This window comes from Lactuca saligna, chromosome 6, assembly GCF_052625555.1.
Source record: "Lactuca saligna cultivar CGN05327 chromosome 6, ASM5262555v1, whole genome shotgun sequence".
In the NCBI taxonomy this organism is placed as follows: Eukaryota; Viridiplantae; Streptophyta; class Magnoliopsida; order Asterales; family Asteraceae; genus Lactuca; species Lactuca saligna.
Window position 1 is genome coordinate 51,341,099 of NC_136422.1, and position 12,493 is coordinate 51,353,591.

The following is a 12,493-nucleotide window of genomic DNA, read 5'->3' on the forward strand; positions in this document are numbered from 1 at the left end:
TTTATCTATGAAGCTTCGATCCCTATTCTGATTGAAAAAAATATCATCTTTCTACTGATGAAGCATAATCTTATTATTCATTTTATTATAATTGGATTCAGAATTTTGTTCATAATGTACATTTATTCTTCAACCAAGATAGGCAATCTAAAACATAAAATGTCGTAATTTGATTTCTAGAGAATAGTAGGTTGGTAATTCCATTTTAGAAAAAAAAAAAAAAAAAAACTCCTAAGTTTGTTGAGAAACAAGCTAAGATTTCTGTAGCAAATCTGAACGTTGATTTTGGTATATAGTTTGAATTGATGAACCACATTTTAGTTGTAGAGATTCTACTACTTGGTATTTGAGTTTGTTTTAGATCATTTAGACAAATGATTAACGTACCATTTCTAAGTGATTCATTATTTTTGTTGGAGACATTTAAACAAGTTTTATGTGGACATTTGATGTATGCTTTAGAAATGATTAATCGGTTTTATCTTCCAATTTTCTGCTCGAGGCTTATCTTATTTAAAAAAAACATTAAGTACAAAATTAGGAATCAAAAAACATAATTAATAAAGTATTACATAACCCTACCTCAATGATCCTCGTACCTTATCTTCTGCACCATGTAACTTGGTGGTTGGGTCTGTAATTAAGATGAATTAATTTTCAATAGGTTTCATGGGACTCAACCGTTACTCGTGCAAAAGAGTCATGGATCAAGGCTGAATTGTGCATTATTTTATTAATTATGTTTTAGTTACAAATGCTATTTTAGTGTTTTCTAAATAGGATAACCTGACGCAAAAAAAAAAAAAGAAAAAGAAAAACGGAAGACAGCCGATTAATCAAATGCTAGAGTTAAAGATGGGCCTAAGTAGCTAAAAAAATAATAATTTAACTGTACTAACAATTGATAAGTTATTAAAAACAAATAACATTGCCTTAATGAGTTTCAATAGTGGTGATGATATTCACGTTACATTTATACTGAAGCTTCTGAATTCTTCAAAAAGTTCGAAAATAATGATAATTTTACGTAATTTAGGGGTGAGTAAAAACCGAACTGATAAAAGAAAAACCATAAAAACTGCAATAAACTGCAACTGAAACTGACAAAAAACCAATGGTGCAGATTTTATTTTTTGAAAAAACCGAATTTATTGATGCTGTGCGTTTTTTTATCTAGAAATCGAACCACCAAAACCGAACTGTACCGCAAGCTTATTAACAATAAAACAAATCACTAATTTATATTATACAAATATACATATTATTTAAAAAACTAATAAATTCTAATTTATACATATATTATATATTGAACTCTTGAGAGTAATTAATAATTAGGTATTAGGTTTAATATGAGAGTTTGTCACTTTGTGTTTATGACTTAATTATATGTAAAGTATAAACACTATATGGGCTACAACTTGCAAGCGTTTAATTTCTAAGCACAAATTAAGGGGGGTGTTTGGCTTAGTTTTTAAAAACACAAAAGTCATTTTTGGAAAAGTTACAAAAAGTGAGGATTTCCTGATTTTTTCAAAAAGTTCATTTCTATGTATAAAAACTCCAAAAATAGCTTTGTCAAACATCTTTTGTTTTTTTTCTTTTTCAAAAAAGAACTTTTAGGTTGTGAAAAGCTAAGCCAAACACCTTAAATAAAAAAATGAGTTTGGCAATATGAGTTATAAATGAAGTGATCAAGTAAACAACATAAAAAACTCAAAATTAAAGTTTTTAAATGTAAGTAAACGAAATGATAGCATGTCATACAAATAAATCTTCACATGAACACCATGGTTAAAAAAATCATACCAATGAACATAAAAAACCGCACTATATGTTTGACTCGGTTTAAAACCGACACCGAACTGATACAAACCGAAACCGCACCCAAAAACTACAAAACCGAACCATTGAAAAACCGCATCCAACGTTTCTGAAATTCAAAAACCGCACCTTGCGGTTTGCAATTCGTTTTGCACCTAAAACTGCACCAAATTACACCATGGTAATCCCTATTACGTATATCATTATGGAATTAATTAACTATATTGTTGATGCAACAAACATAAAGTATCAAAGTATTTTTTTGGGCCGACAAATAATTATTAAAAAAGACCCACCAAGCAAAGACATGGGCAAAGCCACAAAAACTAGATTTTTAGACCGTTTGGAATGCCGGCCATGAACGGTCTGGTGGTCTATCTGGTCACGACCATGGCTCGTGAACACTAGCCTAGACTTTCATGGTTCATCGTTCTCGTGGTCGAGAGTGTTGCCCACCACGAATTGCAATGCTCAATCGAAACACTTCTTCCCTTTGTTCCCTTTGACCGCGAGTAACGATTAGTTTATTTTTTTTTCCTAAATAAAAAATCACTACAAACCTTCTATAGATACCCAACACACCTTCTCTATATTTCACAAAATTCCTCCCTACATTTATTCAATTTCACACATTTGGGTTGCTTGATCTTTCAAAAATCACGGCTCCTAAAATGCGGAAATAGTCGGAAGAGGAAGAGAAGTTAACACTAGCATGGATGTCGGTTTCGGAATATGTAAGTAGTGGTGTTTCTAAAGATTTTTGGGGAAGAGTTCGAAACATTTTCCACGATTTAATGGGTCGTTTAAGTCATAATGTTAATAAAATATGTTCCGAGTTTCGTGATATGAGAGTAAAATGTCGCAAGTTCAACAGAATTTGTAACTTTATTATAAACAATCTAAACGAAGGCGATATCGTTCTGGTTGTTGTAGTCGTGCATCAATACAGAGACACAAACTTTACACACTTCAAAGTTTGACTAAAATTTAATGATTCTTCTAGAATGCTTTAAAAATGGGGTTTAAAAAACTAGACTAAGTTGTTTGTGATTGCAATTTTATGTTTTTTTTTTCTATTTTTTTTAAGTTGTTTTTTTAATTAATGTAATGTTTTTTTATTGAATTAAAAACTAGTTAAAAAAAATGTTTTTATTGTATGTTTTAATTAAATTTAATTAAAAAATAAATTGAAATGGTGTGTTTAGTGATAAGTATCCCTTGTTTACTGAAGGATATTTTTGGTGTATCATTCGGAAAAAGCACAAGCCCTATTTGGTTGTCCTCTTTACATGTGGATGAATATCTTAGGTAAAATGATGGAAGTGGGAGTATGAAATTTGAAACTTGGTGATTGTTTTGAAATATGATGATTAAAAGATGTAGTTGATTGTTTTGGAACATTGTCTTATTGATTAAAAGATGTAGTTGATTGTTTATTGTTTTTCTTATTAAAACATGTTAATGGTTTTTCTGTACACTAACCAATGATGCCTAAAAATATCATTTTTTCTTTCTTTTAAACTTGAGAATATAACTTTAATTTCTTTTCAACACTGATAATTACTTTTTTCCCTTCACTTTCTTTTCCTAAGCTTTAAAACTTGAGAACAAAATGTAAATGTATAATTACAATTAAGTTGTAATGTAACTTAATGTTCATTTTTTAATATCCGATTTAACAATAGTGAAATAACTTGTATAATTTACACCATAAGCATCACCCCTTCTCATGGTGGCCAAATATCAAAGCGGGAAGCTCTTGGTATTATTCTTACATAAAATTATGGCATCGATTTATTTTAAAATCTTGAAAATTTATGTCCACAAATGATTTTATCATTTCATGTCATGTGCTTCACTATTTCTAAACCCATCCCACATTTGGGTAAATCTCTTTGAAAATGATTTGTTGTGAATGCAAATTTATAATGGAAGGCAAGCACTAGTGCAAATATTTTCCAAAAGTTCATAGAGAAATGGTCATAAATTGTCAACTTTTTAATCAATAGTTATGAAGATTTTTTTGTTTTTGTTCAAAACAATGATGGTGCCTCCTCTCACATGTATCATTCATTCATTCTAATGAAATGGTTCGTAATAAATTGTGAACTTTCTTGCATTTTCCTGTCAAGTGAAAGGCTTGATTATTGATGGAAAGAATAAAAAAGATGTGTTTGTGTAATGAATAAAACTCCATTACCTTTCATAGGCCGACATAAATCGCACGCCCAATAGGCCTTTCTCTTTTGATGGGTGTTGGATATTCTTTGAAAATGAATGCGCCACTATTTATTGCATGCTACTACTCCATACGTCTAGTGAATAAATATTTACATGAAGTTTGTCTAATAAGTCAAAGATTAAAAATGATTTGTATATTTAAGTCAAATGAGACTTTTGAATATAAATTTTCAGAATAATTTTGTCTCTATTATTATAAACTTTCATCAGTAAATATTCAATGAATAAAACCGATCAAATCCAATATTCAGTTGAATCGGTTGTTAAGTTGGTCATAACTAATAGCTAATTGGATTTAACCATTTGATTTGATATTTTGATAAGAGTCTTAGAGATGTTGTCTTTTGAACATAATCTCTACGTAAAGCTTCTACATCTTCAAATGTACTATTTGGTTGATCTAGTTAGAATAAATTAGATCCATGGTTTTTGAGAATTCTATTTTCTAACATTTTTTTTTTTTTATTTCAACTGTATTTTATTATTGCTTAAAATTCTTTCAAGTACTACCAATTCTTTCAAGGACCATCACCATCACATATCATTAACAACCAAACGATACCAGACTTAGTAATATACATCTTCTTCTTCAACATGAAAAAATCTAGATACGAAATCTGACTCATTATCGATCTGTATGTGACTCCAAAAAGCTTTTGGTGTTAAAAGTCATATCCTTAATCTTTTTCCTCTTTCTCGTTTATGCTTTCTCAAGGTCTTAAACTCGTAATTAATATGATCATTAGTAAGGATGTTGATGCAGCTTTAAAGCACACATTTATCTGAAAAAGTAGTAGTTTTGGATACTCGTATGGACTGTTGGATCGGTTATGGGGTGTCTGGCTTTTATGCTTTTAATAGTGAATGTGAATGAGATTTGATTTGGTATGTTTTCTTGTGAAATAAGATCCACTAACAATTTTGTTGCCACATGATTGTCCAAGTGACCTCTACACTTTTTGTTTATATTTCCACATGTCTGTGTTTATACCATTAGATTATCAACTATGTATGTTCTGATTTTAAGTTTGTTCCATTAAAGTTTAAGTTAACACATAAGCAATACTTCGAATTTTACCACTTTGGAATAGTAATGACTGATGTGTTTTTGTTTCATCATTTTCCATTGGGAGGTGATTCGTACACAACATTTTTTATCTATACATAACAATTTGTGCTTTAAAATATTGTATTGTACAACTTTATAAAACATTAATCGTTGTGTATGGAAAAATTTGTTTTGTACAAATCACTTCCCTTGTCCAATTGGCTTTATTCTACATTCCGGTTTAGATATTTAGGCCTAGATTCGGTCACCATCTAAATCAAATAGTTAGGGGTCGTTGAGGTGACATGGATGGAGGGATACCTTCATCCCATCAACCCCTCCCAAAATGTAGTTACAACATCACTTCCAAATCAATAAGGTTGTCACCAATCACCACCCCCATTTTGCAACCACTATGGATGTTCTACAATTTGGTTTAATTAGTTTCATTTTGTTAGGTTTTTAACATTTCTAAATGAATTGTAACCAAACTAAATAATGTGAATTTCAATAATTTAATTAGTTATGGGTTATTCAGCTTTGAGTATCTTAATGCGGTTAACAACGTAAAATAAATAAAATTTAAATTTTAGAAATTTTCCTTGAATAAAAAAGATGTGGAACAAACCAAAATGTGCACCAATTATAACATTAGATTCGAAATATGTTATTGTTTGCCATGAAAAATCTTGGAAGATCATATTTTTGATAGTATTCAGATGAATTCTTTTAATTGATTCGTTCATAGAAAACATAAACCAAATTAGGATCTTTGGCTTCAAACCCACTTATGACTATCACTTTGTAATATCATTTTACCTAGAATCTTGTTAGTTAATATATCCATCCGTTTGAAAAAAATTATAACATTAATGTAGTACTAAAAACACATATCTAACATTAGAAAATTTATAGAGTAAAATTAGACACATATCTTTATAATTTGCAAGATATGTGACAACTTACAAAGTAAATTTCATCCCTACTTTATATTTAAACAATAGATAGTTACAAAGTAAATTTCATAGCCACACAAATTGAGTTACTTGAAAAACATGGTTGTGCATGAACAACCTTCTTCCTTTTCTTCCCATCACCAAATCCCAATCACTTTAAAAACACGGTTACACAAACTTAGATCAAGTTACCATCTAAATTAAGAAAGATACAAAGCCTTAAATCCAATTACTTAGCCCTAGATCCGGACACCATGGACATGGATTTGGGGATGGTGGTCCACAACGAATATGAAGTTAACGGTTAGGAAGGGAATAAAGAAGACATATACACGGTTTATCCTCTTCAAACTAGGACCACCTCACCATGTTTGGTTCTTCCTCGGTTTAATCACCAGATTTGCTAACAGTTTTTTCCCCCCTCTATAAGTGGTTTGCCTTTATTGCTAACTCATGGTTAAAAAAACTAGTTTGGATTAGTCCAACATGGTATGTCCAACAACAAGCAGTGATACAAATCTTTCTCATATTGACAACACCTCCCTAAATGTATTCTCTAGATACTTGGTTAACCGAAGGGGCTTTCATTGCACCGATCAACAACTCCACATTAGAGGTTCAATAGACTCTCTAGTCGACCGGTTCAAGCTAAACTCTCTTGTTTGGTCATTGGAACAAATTGCAGGAGGTCAAAGTCAAAGTCAAACTATGCTAATGGATTTAATATGGATAAAAAGACTAACCATGCAGTAAAAATAAACCCTAAGAATTGCTCCTAAAAAATAATACTACTTAGACTAAAGTTGAAATTTTGAAGGGACCAAGAATACATTCTTGTGTATTTTAAAGTACCAAGTCAAACTTGTTTCACGGTTTAAATGCTAATCTCACTCGCCATTCGCTAATATATCTGTTGGGATTCGATTTCCTATATCTACGCGGTTACCTCATTTCTCTCATCCACCCTCCATATATTTGCTTTCAATTCACGCTTCAATTTTTTCACTCCTAGATCTGCATTCAATCATCTGTTCTTCAACAAATTCACACACTACACAAGCAGCATCAGCAACAATGGTGGCCAAAAGGTTCATTTCTTTATTGGCTTTCACACTTCTGTTTACTCTCTCTGTTTCTTCAGATCCAGCCGGAGTTTCGCCGTCTCCTGCTCCACAAAGCGGTTCCGATGATCAACCTATAATTCCATCTCCATCTCCATCTCCTTCAACCGGTTCTCCACCAGCACCTCCGCCGTCTTCAGATCTGGCTCCCACTCCTACTTCCACTCTGCCACCCGCTACGTCTGCACCTCCAGCGATATCTCCGGCACCGGAAACGGCGGATGATAATGATCTGTCCTCTGCCAATGTGAAAAGCGAGGAATCGAATAAATCTTCGTCAGGAGGGATGAGCGGCGGGAAGAAGGCCGGGATTGCGATCGGAGTAATCGCTGCCGCGTGTGTTGTCGGATTTGGAGGATTGCTGTACAAGAAACGCCAACAGAACATCCGGCGAGCAGAATTCAGCTCCGCCGCAAGAAGAGAGTTCCTCTAAAGTTCGAATCTGGCCACATCATCATCATCTAGATCTAGATCTATACAAAGGTGGACATTATCTCATTATCACATTATCACATTATCATTATACATTATGCTGTAAATTTCATTCAGATCTTGTGGATCCATTCGTTTGATTCTTTACATACTAGTTACTTCCGAATTCTACCTTCTGAGTTCTGATTTTTAGCGTATTATTCATTGTAACTTAACTTGATCTGATCGAGCTGTTATCTACACTTATTATCAATCTAGAGGATTGAATTTCTTATCAATATTCGTCTAACATACCTCTTGAATCATTGTCAATAAATCAAATTGTCATAAATCATAATACTTTGTTGTTCAGTATACAGAACATTCTTTCCTCTTTTTTTCCTATCTCTACTAACATTGCAGGATCACGACAATCCAAATTTCCAACTTTCTCTTCAATTCTGCAACTTGATACTAAACCTAGCTTCCTCTGCGATTTGTATTCCCAATTTCAATATCACGAGCATGAGAAGATGATGAAGAAGAAGAAGATGCAGTTTGGAATTGGATGCGCCTTGATTCTGGACGCAAAACAATCTGGGAATTCATTTGTTGATCTGATCTACTATGCCATCTGTTTCTAAATCTTAGAATCTCAACAATAATCGAACTACCACTCATTGCAACCCCACATCCTGCAAATGTTGCAAGAAGAATCGACAAAACTGGCTGAACATGAACCTGAAACATGAACATGAACACCATTAAATACACAGTGAATCCAAATTATGCAATTGAGCTTCTTAGTTCTTACCACAGAGTAGAAAATATGGGCGAAGATTACTACGAAAGCAAACTGAACTGAAGCATATAGCCAAACAAATCTTTTTTTCACTGTAAACAGATCAAGATCTTTGAGTCAGAAATTGCAAACACCAAGAACACAATGAATCGATATCTGAATTATTACCCATTGTTGATGATGTCATGGATGAAAGAAGACCCAAAACACATGAAAAGGGAAGAGAAAGTGCAATTGCACTCGTACCCATGTCACCAACCTTAATAAACAAACTAAATTTATGAATATTTCATGGTTTAGATACTAAATTGTGTAATGATATTGAGTCTTACTTACCAGTAGTTGCTCGATGAAACAGAAATATGCCAACATGCTGACAATAACAAGAATTGGCACTTCTTGCCATACGCGATACACATCACTGCCAAATTCAAGATACACGTTAGATTTAGTTAAGTCTTGTATACATCAAAGTTTGTTTCTTTTCTAAAATGAATTAAAAAGGACAATTAGTAAAAATGTTAGTGTCTCAATGCATTAAGCCAATTTTTTTGGCTTGACACATTAAGTTATTTTATCCGTTAAAGTTAAAAAGAAAAGAAAACCATGTATAGTTGTTGAGATTAAGTGCTTAACCCATTAAGTAAAAAAGATAGAGTGCTTTATAAAATTGAAGTGGTAAAATTTTCATGAACTTGCCCGTATCCGTCTACTTCCATGGGGTTTGGTCTACTTGAAACATTGTTTCGGTTTCTGACAACGCTTTGAATCCTTAAAAGGGTAACGGGTAAGTTTTGGACATCTTGATGGCATACGTCGCACGTTTTGTTCCCTTTGATGCTAAACCATTTTACAGCACAATCTTTATGAGCCAATGCGAGTTCGCCTTTGCAACTACATTCCATTTTTAGGGTTTCTCCACCTTCGCATAATTCAACCAAACATATCCTACAAACAGCTTCTTCTTCTGGTATATCCTCACCATCTCCTTCTTCATTATCTAAAAACAAATCAAACAAATAAGGCTCAAAGATTCAAGATGATCGTGTAAGTTTGTGAAATGATGGAAATACCCTTGTCACGAGCTGGAGAAGGGACCGGTGAAACGGTGTTGAAGTCTTTCACTCGTGGGGTTGAAGGTATCACACGGAAAAAAGAATCCATTCTTTTGATTGTTATATCTTCATTGAGGACCGGGACTGATCGTGACCGCGCTATATGCACTTGAACTTTAGTCTACAAATAATCACATGTTAAAAGATTATAATTTTATCTATAAAAATGTTATTTTTCCATCAATCAAATCATGTATAGAATGGCCCATTAGAAGGGCTATTGTCTACATGGAGCCCAAACTACATTGAAATTTAAACTCCTATGTGTGTTGGTTCTTGGGAATTTGGACTTAAACCCTTTACTTTTTCTGTAAACCATTGTGAAACCAAATGTAACTTTTTACAAGCAAACATACCTCCAAATTAAGGGAACCACCCGAGTTGCCCAATACAGATTGAGCAACTGGGGTGACCGGTAGAGAAGATGTCCTTTGAGGGCCAAAGATTTTGGAAAGAGACCATGATCTTGGGATTGAAGGCTTCTCTTGTGGTACGGAAGACGAGACCGATGGAATTACATTTCTATCGGTCTTTTCTGTATCCGGAATTGTATTCCGGTTCATAAATTTTGGTAGTAAACTTTTCTTCGAAGATTTGGATCTTGATGAGAAAGTAGTGGGAGCTCCATTTGCTTTAACATCCGAAGGACTTTGTGTGAGATTGAAATATACTTTCTTAGGAGTCGGAATCGTTGTTTGGCCAATCTTGATCTGAACAGATTCTTGTGATGAAGAAGCTTGTGGTGTTCTTGATGGAATTTCCAAGAACAAATTTTGCTTTTTCCAATTTTTCCCATTTGGTGTTTCCGTATTTTTAGTAGAAATATCTTCTTCTCCCTGAAGACAGTCAAGAAAATTTATCAAAACGAACAAATAAAATTTGTGTTCTTTAGTTAATTTGCAAGTTTTTGGTTATTAATAATATTTACATGGTTTTAAGTTGATTAGAGGTTTACTATTAGGTTTGAGATGTTGCATAGAAAACACATTGTAATGATAAGGATTGATAAGTGGGAATTAAAGTTATAATCAAAAGCAATATTACTTTTTGCATATAAACAAAGATTAACCTTTTGTACTTGCTTTTATTCCATAATATAAGGGAGTTTTCACCAAATATTGTTAGTAAAAAACAAATGTCGTTTAGCATACGAATAATGATTAGAATTTGGGTCATTTTTTGTAGCAAGAAACGTAATGATTTCATTGTCTTTTAGGATAAATCATTAGTTGCGAAATCATGTTGAATTAAAGCAACCATCATGAGGGATACAACTCTTGTAAGCTAAGTTGCGATCATGAAAAATTGAGTGACAGAAAGGTTTTAATATTTTTTTTTTTTTTGTAAAATAAAGTAAATTTTTTTTCATGAGAAAGTGTTTTTGGTCCAAAACTACTTTTAATAAAAGCATGAATTTTTTGTTCCTCAAAAACATTCTCTAAAATGAATCTGCAAAAGTGATATGACTTTAACAAAGGTTACAAATTCAAATCACATAGCATTGAAATTACATAATGAACCCAATTTCATTTTTAATTCTTTAATCTAAAAAGTAGGCAAACTTTCAAACTGACCAACATCAAATTTCTTTATGAAAAAACAAAGAAATAATTATAATTTACAATGTGTATACACAATTAAACATATATGAGCACAAATTTTGTTTCTACAAGATTATAATCAACAACATATATGAGCACAAATTTTGTTTCTACGAGATTATAATCAACATGAAGTTCAATGAAGTGATATGACAAAGAAAGATACCCACTTGCTAAAAACTTGAAAAGATCATAACTTGATCAAAAAATATTTGAATTAAGGTAGACCCATAATGCATTTGAATAAATTAAAAGAGAGCAATATCAAGAACAAATCAATGAAGAGAAAAGAAAACAAGGGAAGAAAATGAAAACCAGCCTTTTGAATAGGTATGTCAACTTCTTTACTTTGAGATGAAGTTGAATCATGCCCTTCTGATACAAACATGATACTTTTGTTATTATTCTCTTGAGAGCTCATGGTTTCATGAAGCAATTTGTGATGGGTTTTGATCTTTATTGAAAACCCCGAATTTGAAAGCGAAAATCTTGAAGAAAAATGTTGAAGATGAAGGGGAAGGTAAAGAAAAGAAGGGTCTTTAATGGCAGAAAATCATGGGGATGATATGGTGGTGTCATTTAAAACACTCTTTATCTCTCTCACACACATACACAAAATAGAGGAATGGGCCTACTTCAGTCCTCATCTCCTTATTTGTTTTGTGGTTTTCTTGAAATTAGTCATTCCACTCTCACCCACCCTCACCCCACCCACCCCTTCTTTTCTTCCCTTTTATCACTCGAGTTCATCACGACTTTTGAAATTTGATTATGATGTCACAATAGCTTATTTGAGAATGTTGTTGATGTTATTTTCTTTTTAACTAAACAAACATGACATGGGGGACTCCTTTGTAACCATACGTTTCTTTTTAGTAATATGTGTAGAGTAAGCGAGACTTATCTTAATTTGTTTGGAGTCTTTCTAATTATTACTTTGTTTATTTTGAAATTATAAAACCAGAACAATATATAACAACTATAAATGTTGTTACTACTATAAATAATGATCTACAAATAAATGACAACATACATCAATTCGACGGTATGGGTCTATTTATGGATTTCAATTATTTTAGTTTAGTTACATCATGCTCTTGAAACTTTTGTCTATATGTTCTAATTTTGTTGGTGATATATTTTGGAGATAGATCCACGTTTGTTACTATTAAGTATTAGGCGAATATAGTTACGCATTATAAAATAATATAAATTAACAAATATATGCTATAAGATATAACAATTTTGTTTTCATCAATTTTGAAATTACAATTCTTATGTTAATTGGTTATAAACCTTTGTAATTATTTTAAATATACGATAAGATAAATACATATTCAAATCACATCATCTCAATAGTTTTTATCAAAGTTGTCA

At 32.2% G+C, this 12,493-nt stretch overlaps 2 protein-coding genes across 2 annotated transcripts; one reads left to right on the forward strand and one right to left on the reverse strand.

The window, feature by feature from the left end:
- Positions 1 to 6,957: 6,957 nt before the first annotated feature.
- On the forward strand, positions 6,958 to 7,897 carry LOC145000287 (uncharacterized). Its single transcript, XM_078959489.1, has one exon. It carries the CDS (start codon positions 7,141 to 7,143, stop codon positions 7,618 to 7,620), a length of 480 nt encoding a protein of 159 aa, XP_078815615.1. The 5' UTR covers positions 6,958 to 7,140; the 3' UTR covers positions 7,621 to 7,897.
- Positions 7,898 to 7,924: 27 nt separating this feature from the next.
- Positions 7,925 to 11,818, reverse strand: LOC145000286 (uncharacterized). The gene is made up of 8 exons (XM_078959488.1): positions 11,436 to 11,818; positions 9,872 to 10,351; positions 9,474 to 9,636; positions 9,100 to 9,400; positions 8,737 to 8,821; positions 8,569 to 8,659; positions 8,413 to 8,492; positions 7,925 to 8,339 (listed from the first exon to the last, which is right to left on the reverse strand). Exons 1-8 carry the CDS (start codon positions 11,535 to 11,537, stop codon positions 8,079 to 8,081), a joined length of 1,563 nt encoding a protein of 520 aa, XP_078815614.1. The 5' UTR covers positions 11,538 to 11,818; the 3' UTR covers positions 7,925 to 8,078.
- Positions 11,819 to 12,493: the final 675 nt, after the last annotated feature.

What these genes read in the sequence shown, in the direction of transcription:
- LOC145000287 (XM_078959489.1), top strand. Translation starts at nt 7,141, where the DNA reads ATGGTGGCCAAAAGGTTCATTTCTTTATTGGCTTTCACACTTCTGTTT.
- LOC145000286 (XM_078959488.1), bottom strand. Translation starts at nt 11,537, where the DNA reads ATGAGCTCTCAAGAGAATAATAACAAAAGTATCATGTTTGTATCAGAA. An exon ending in TTCTCCAGCTCGTGACAAGG is followed by an intron (nt 9,401 to 9,473) that starts GTATTTCCATCA and finishes ATTTGTTTTTAG; the next exon opens with ATAATGAAGAAGGAGATGGT. An exon ending in CATGACATCATCAACAATGG is followed by an intron (nt 8,493 to 8,568) that starts GTAATAATTCAG and finishes ATCTGTTTACAG; the next exon opens with TGAAAAAAAGATTTGTTTGG.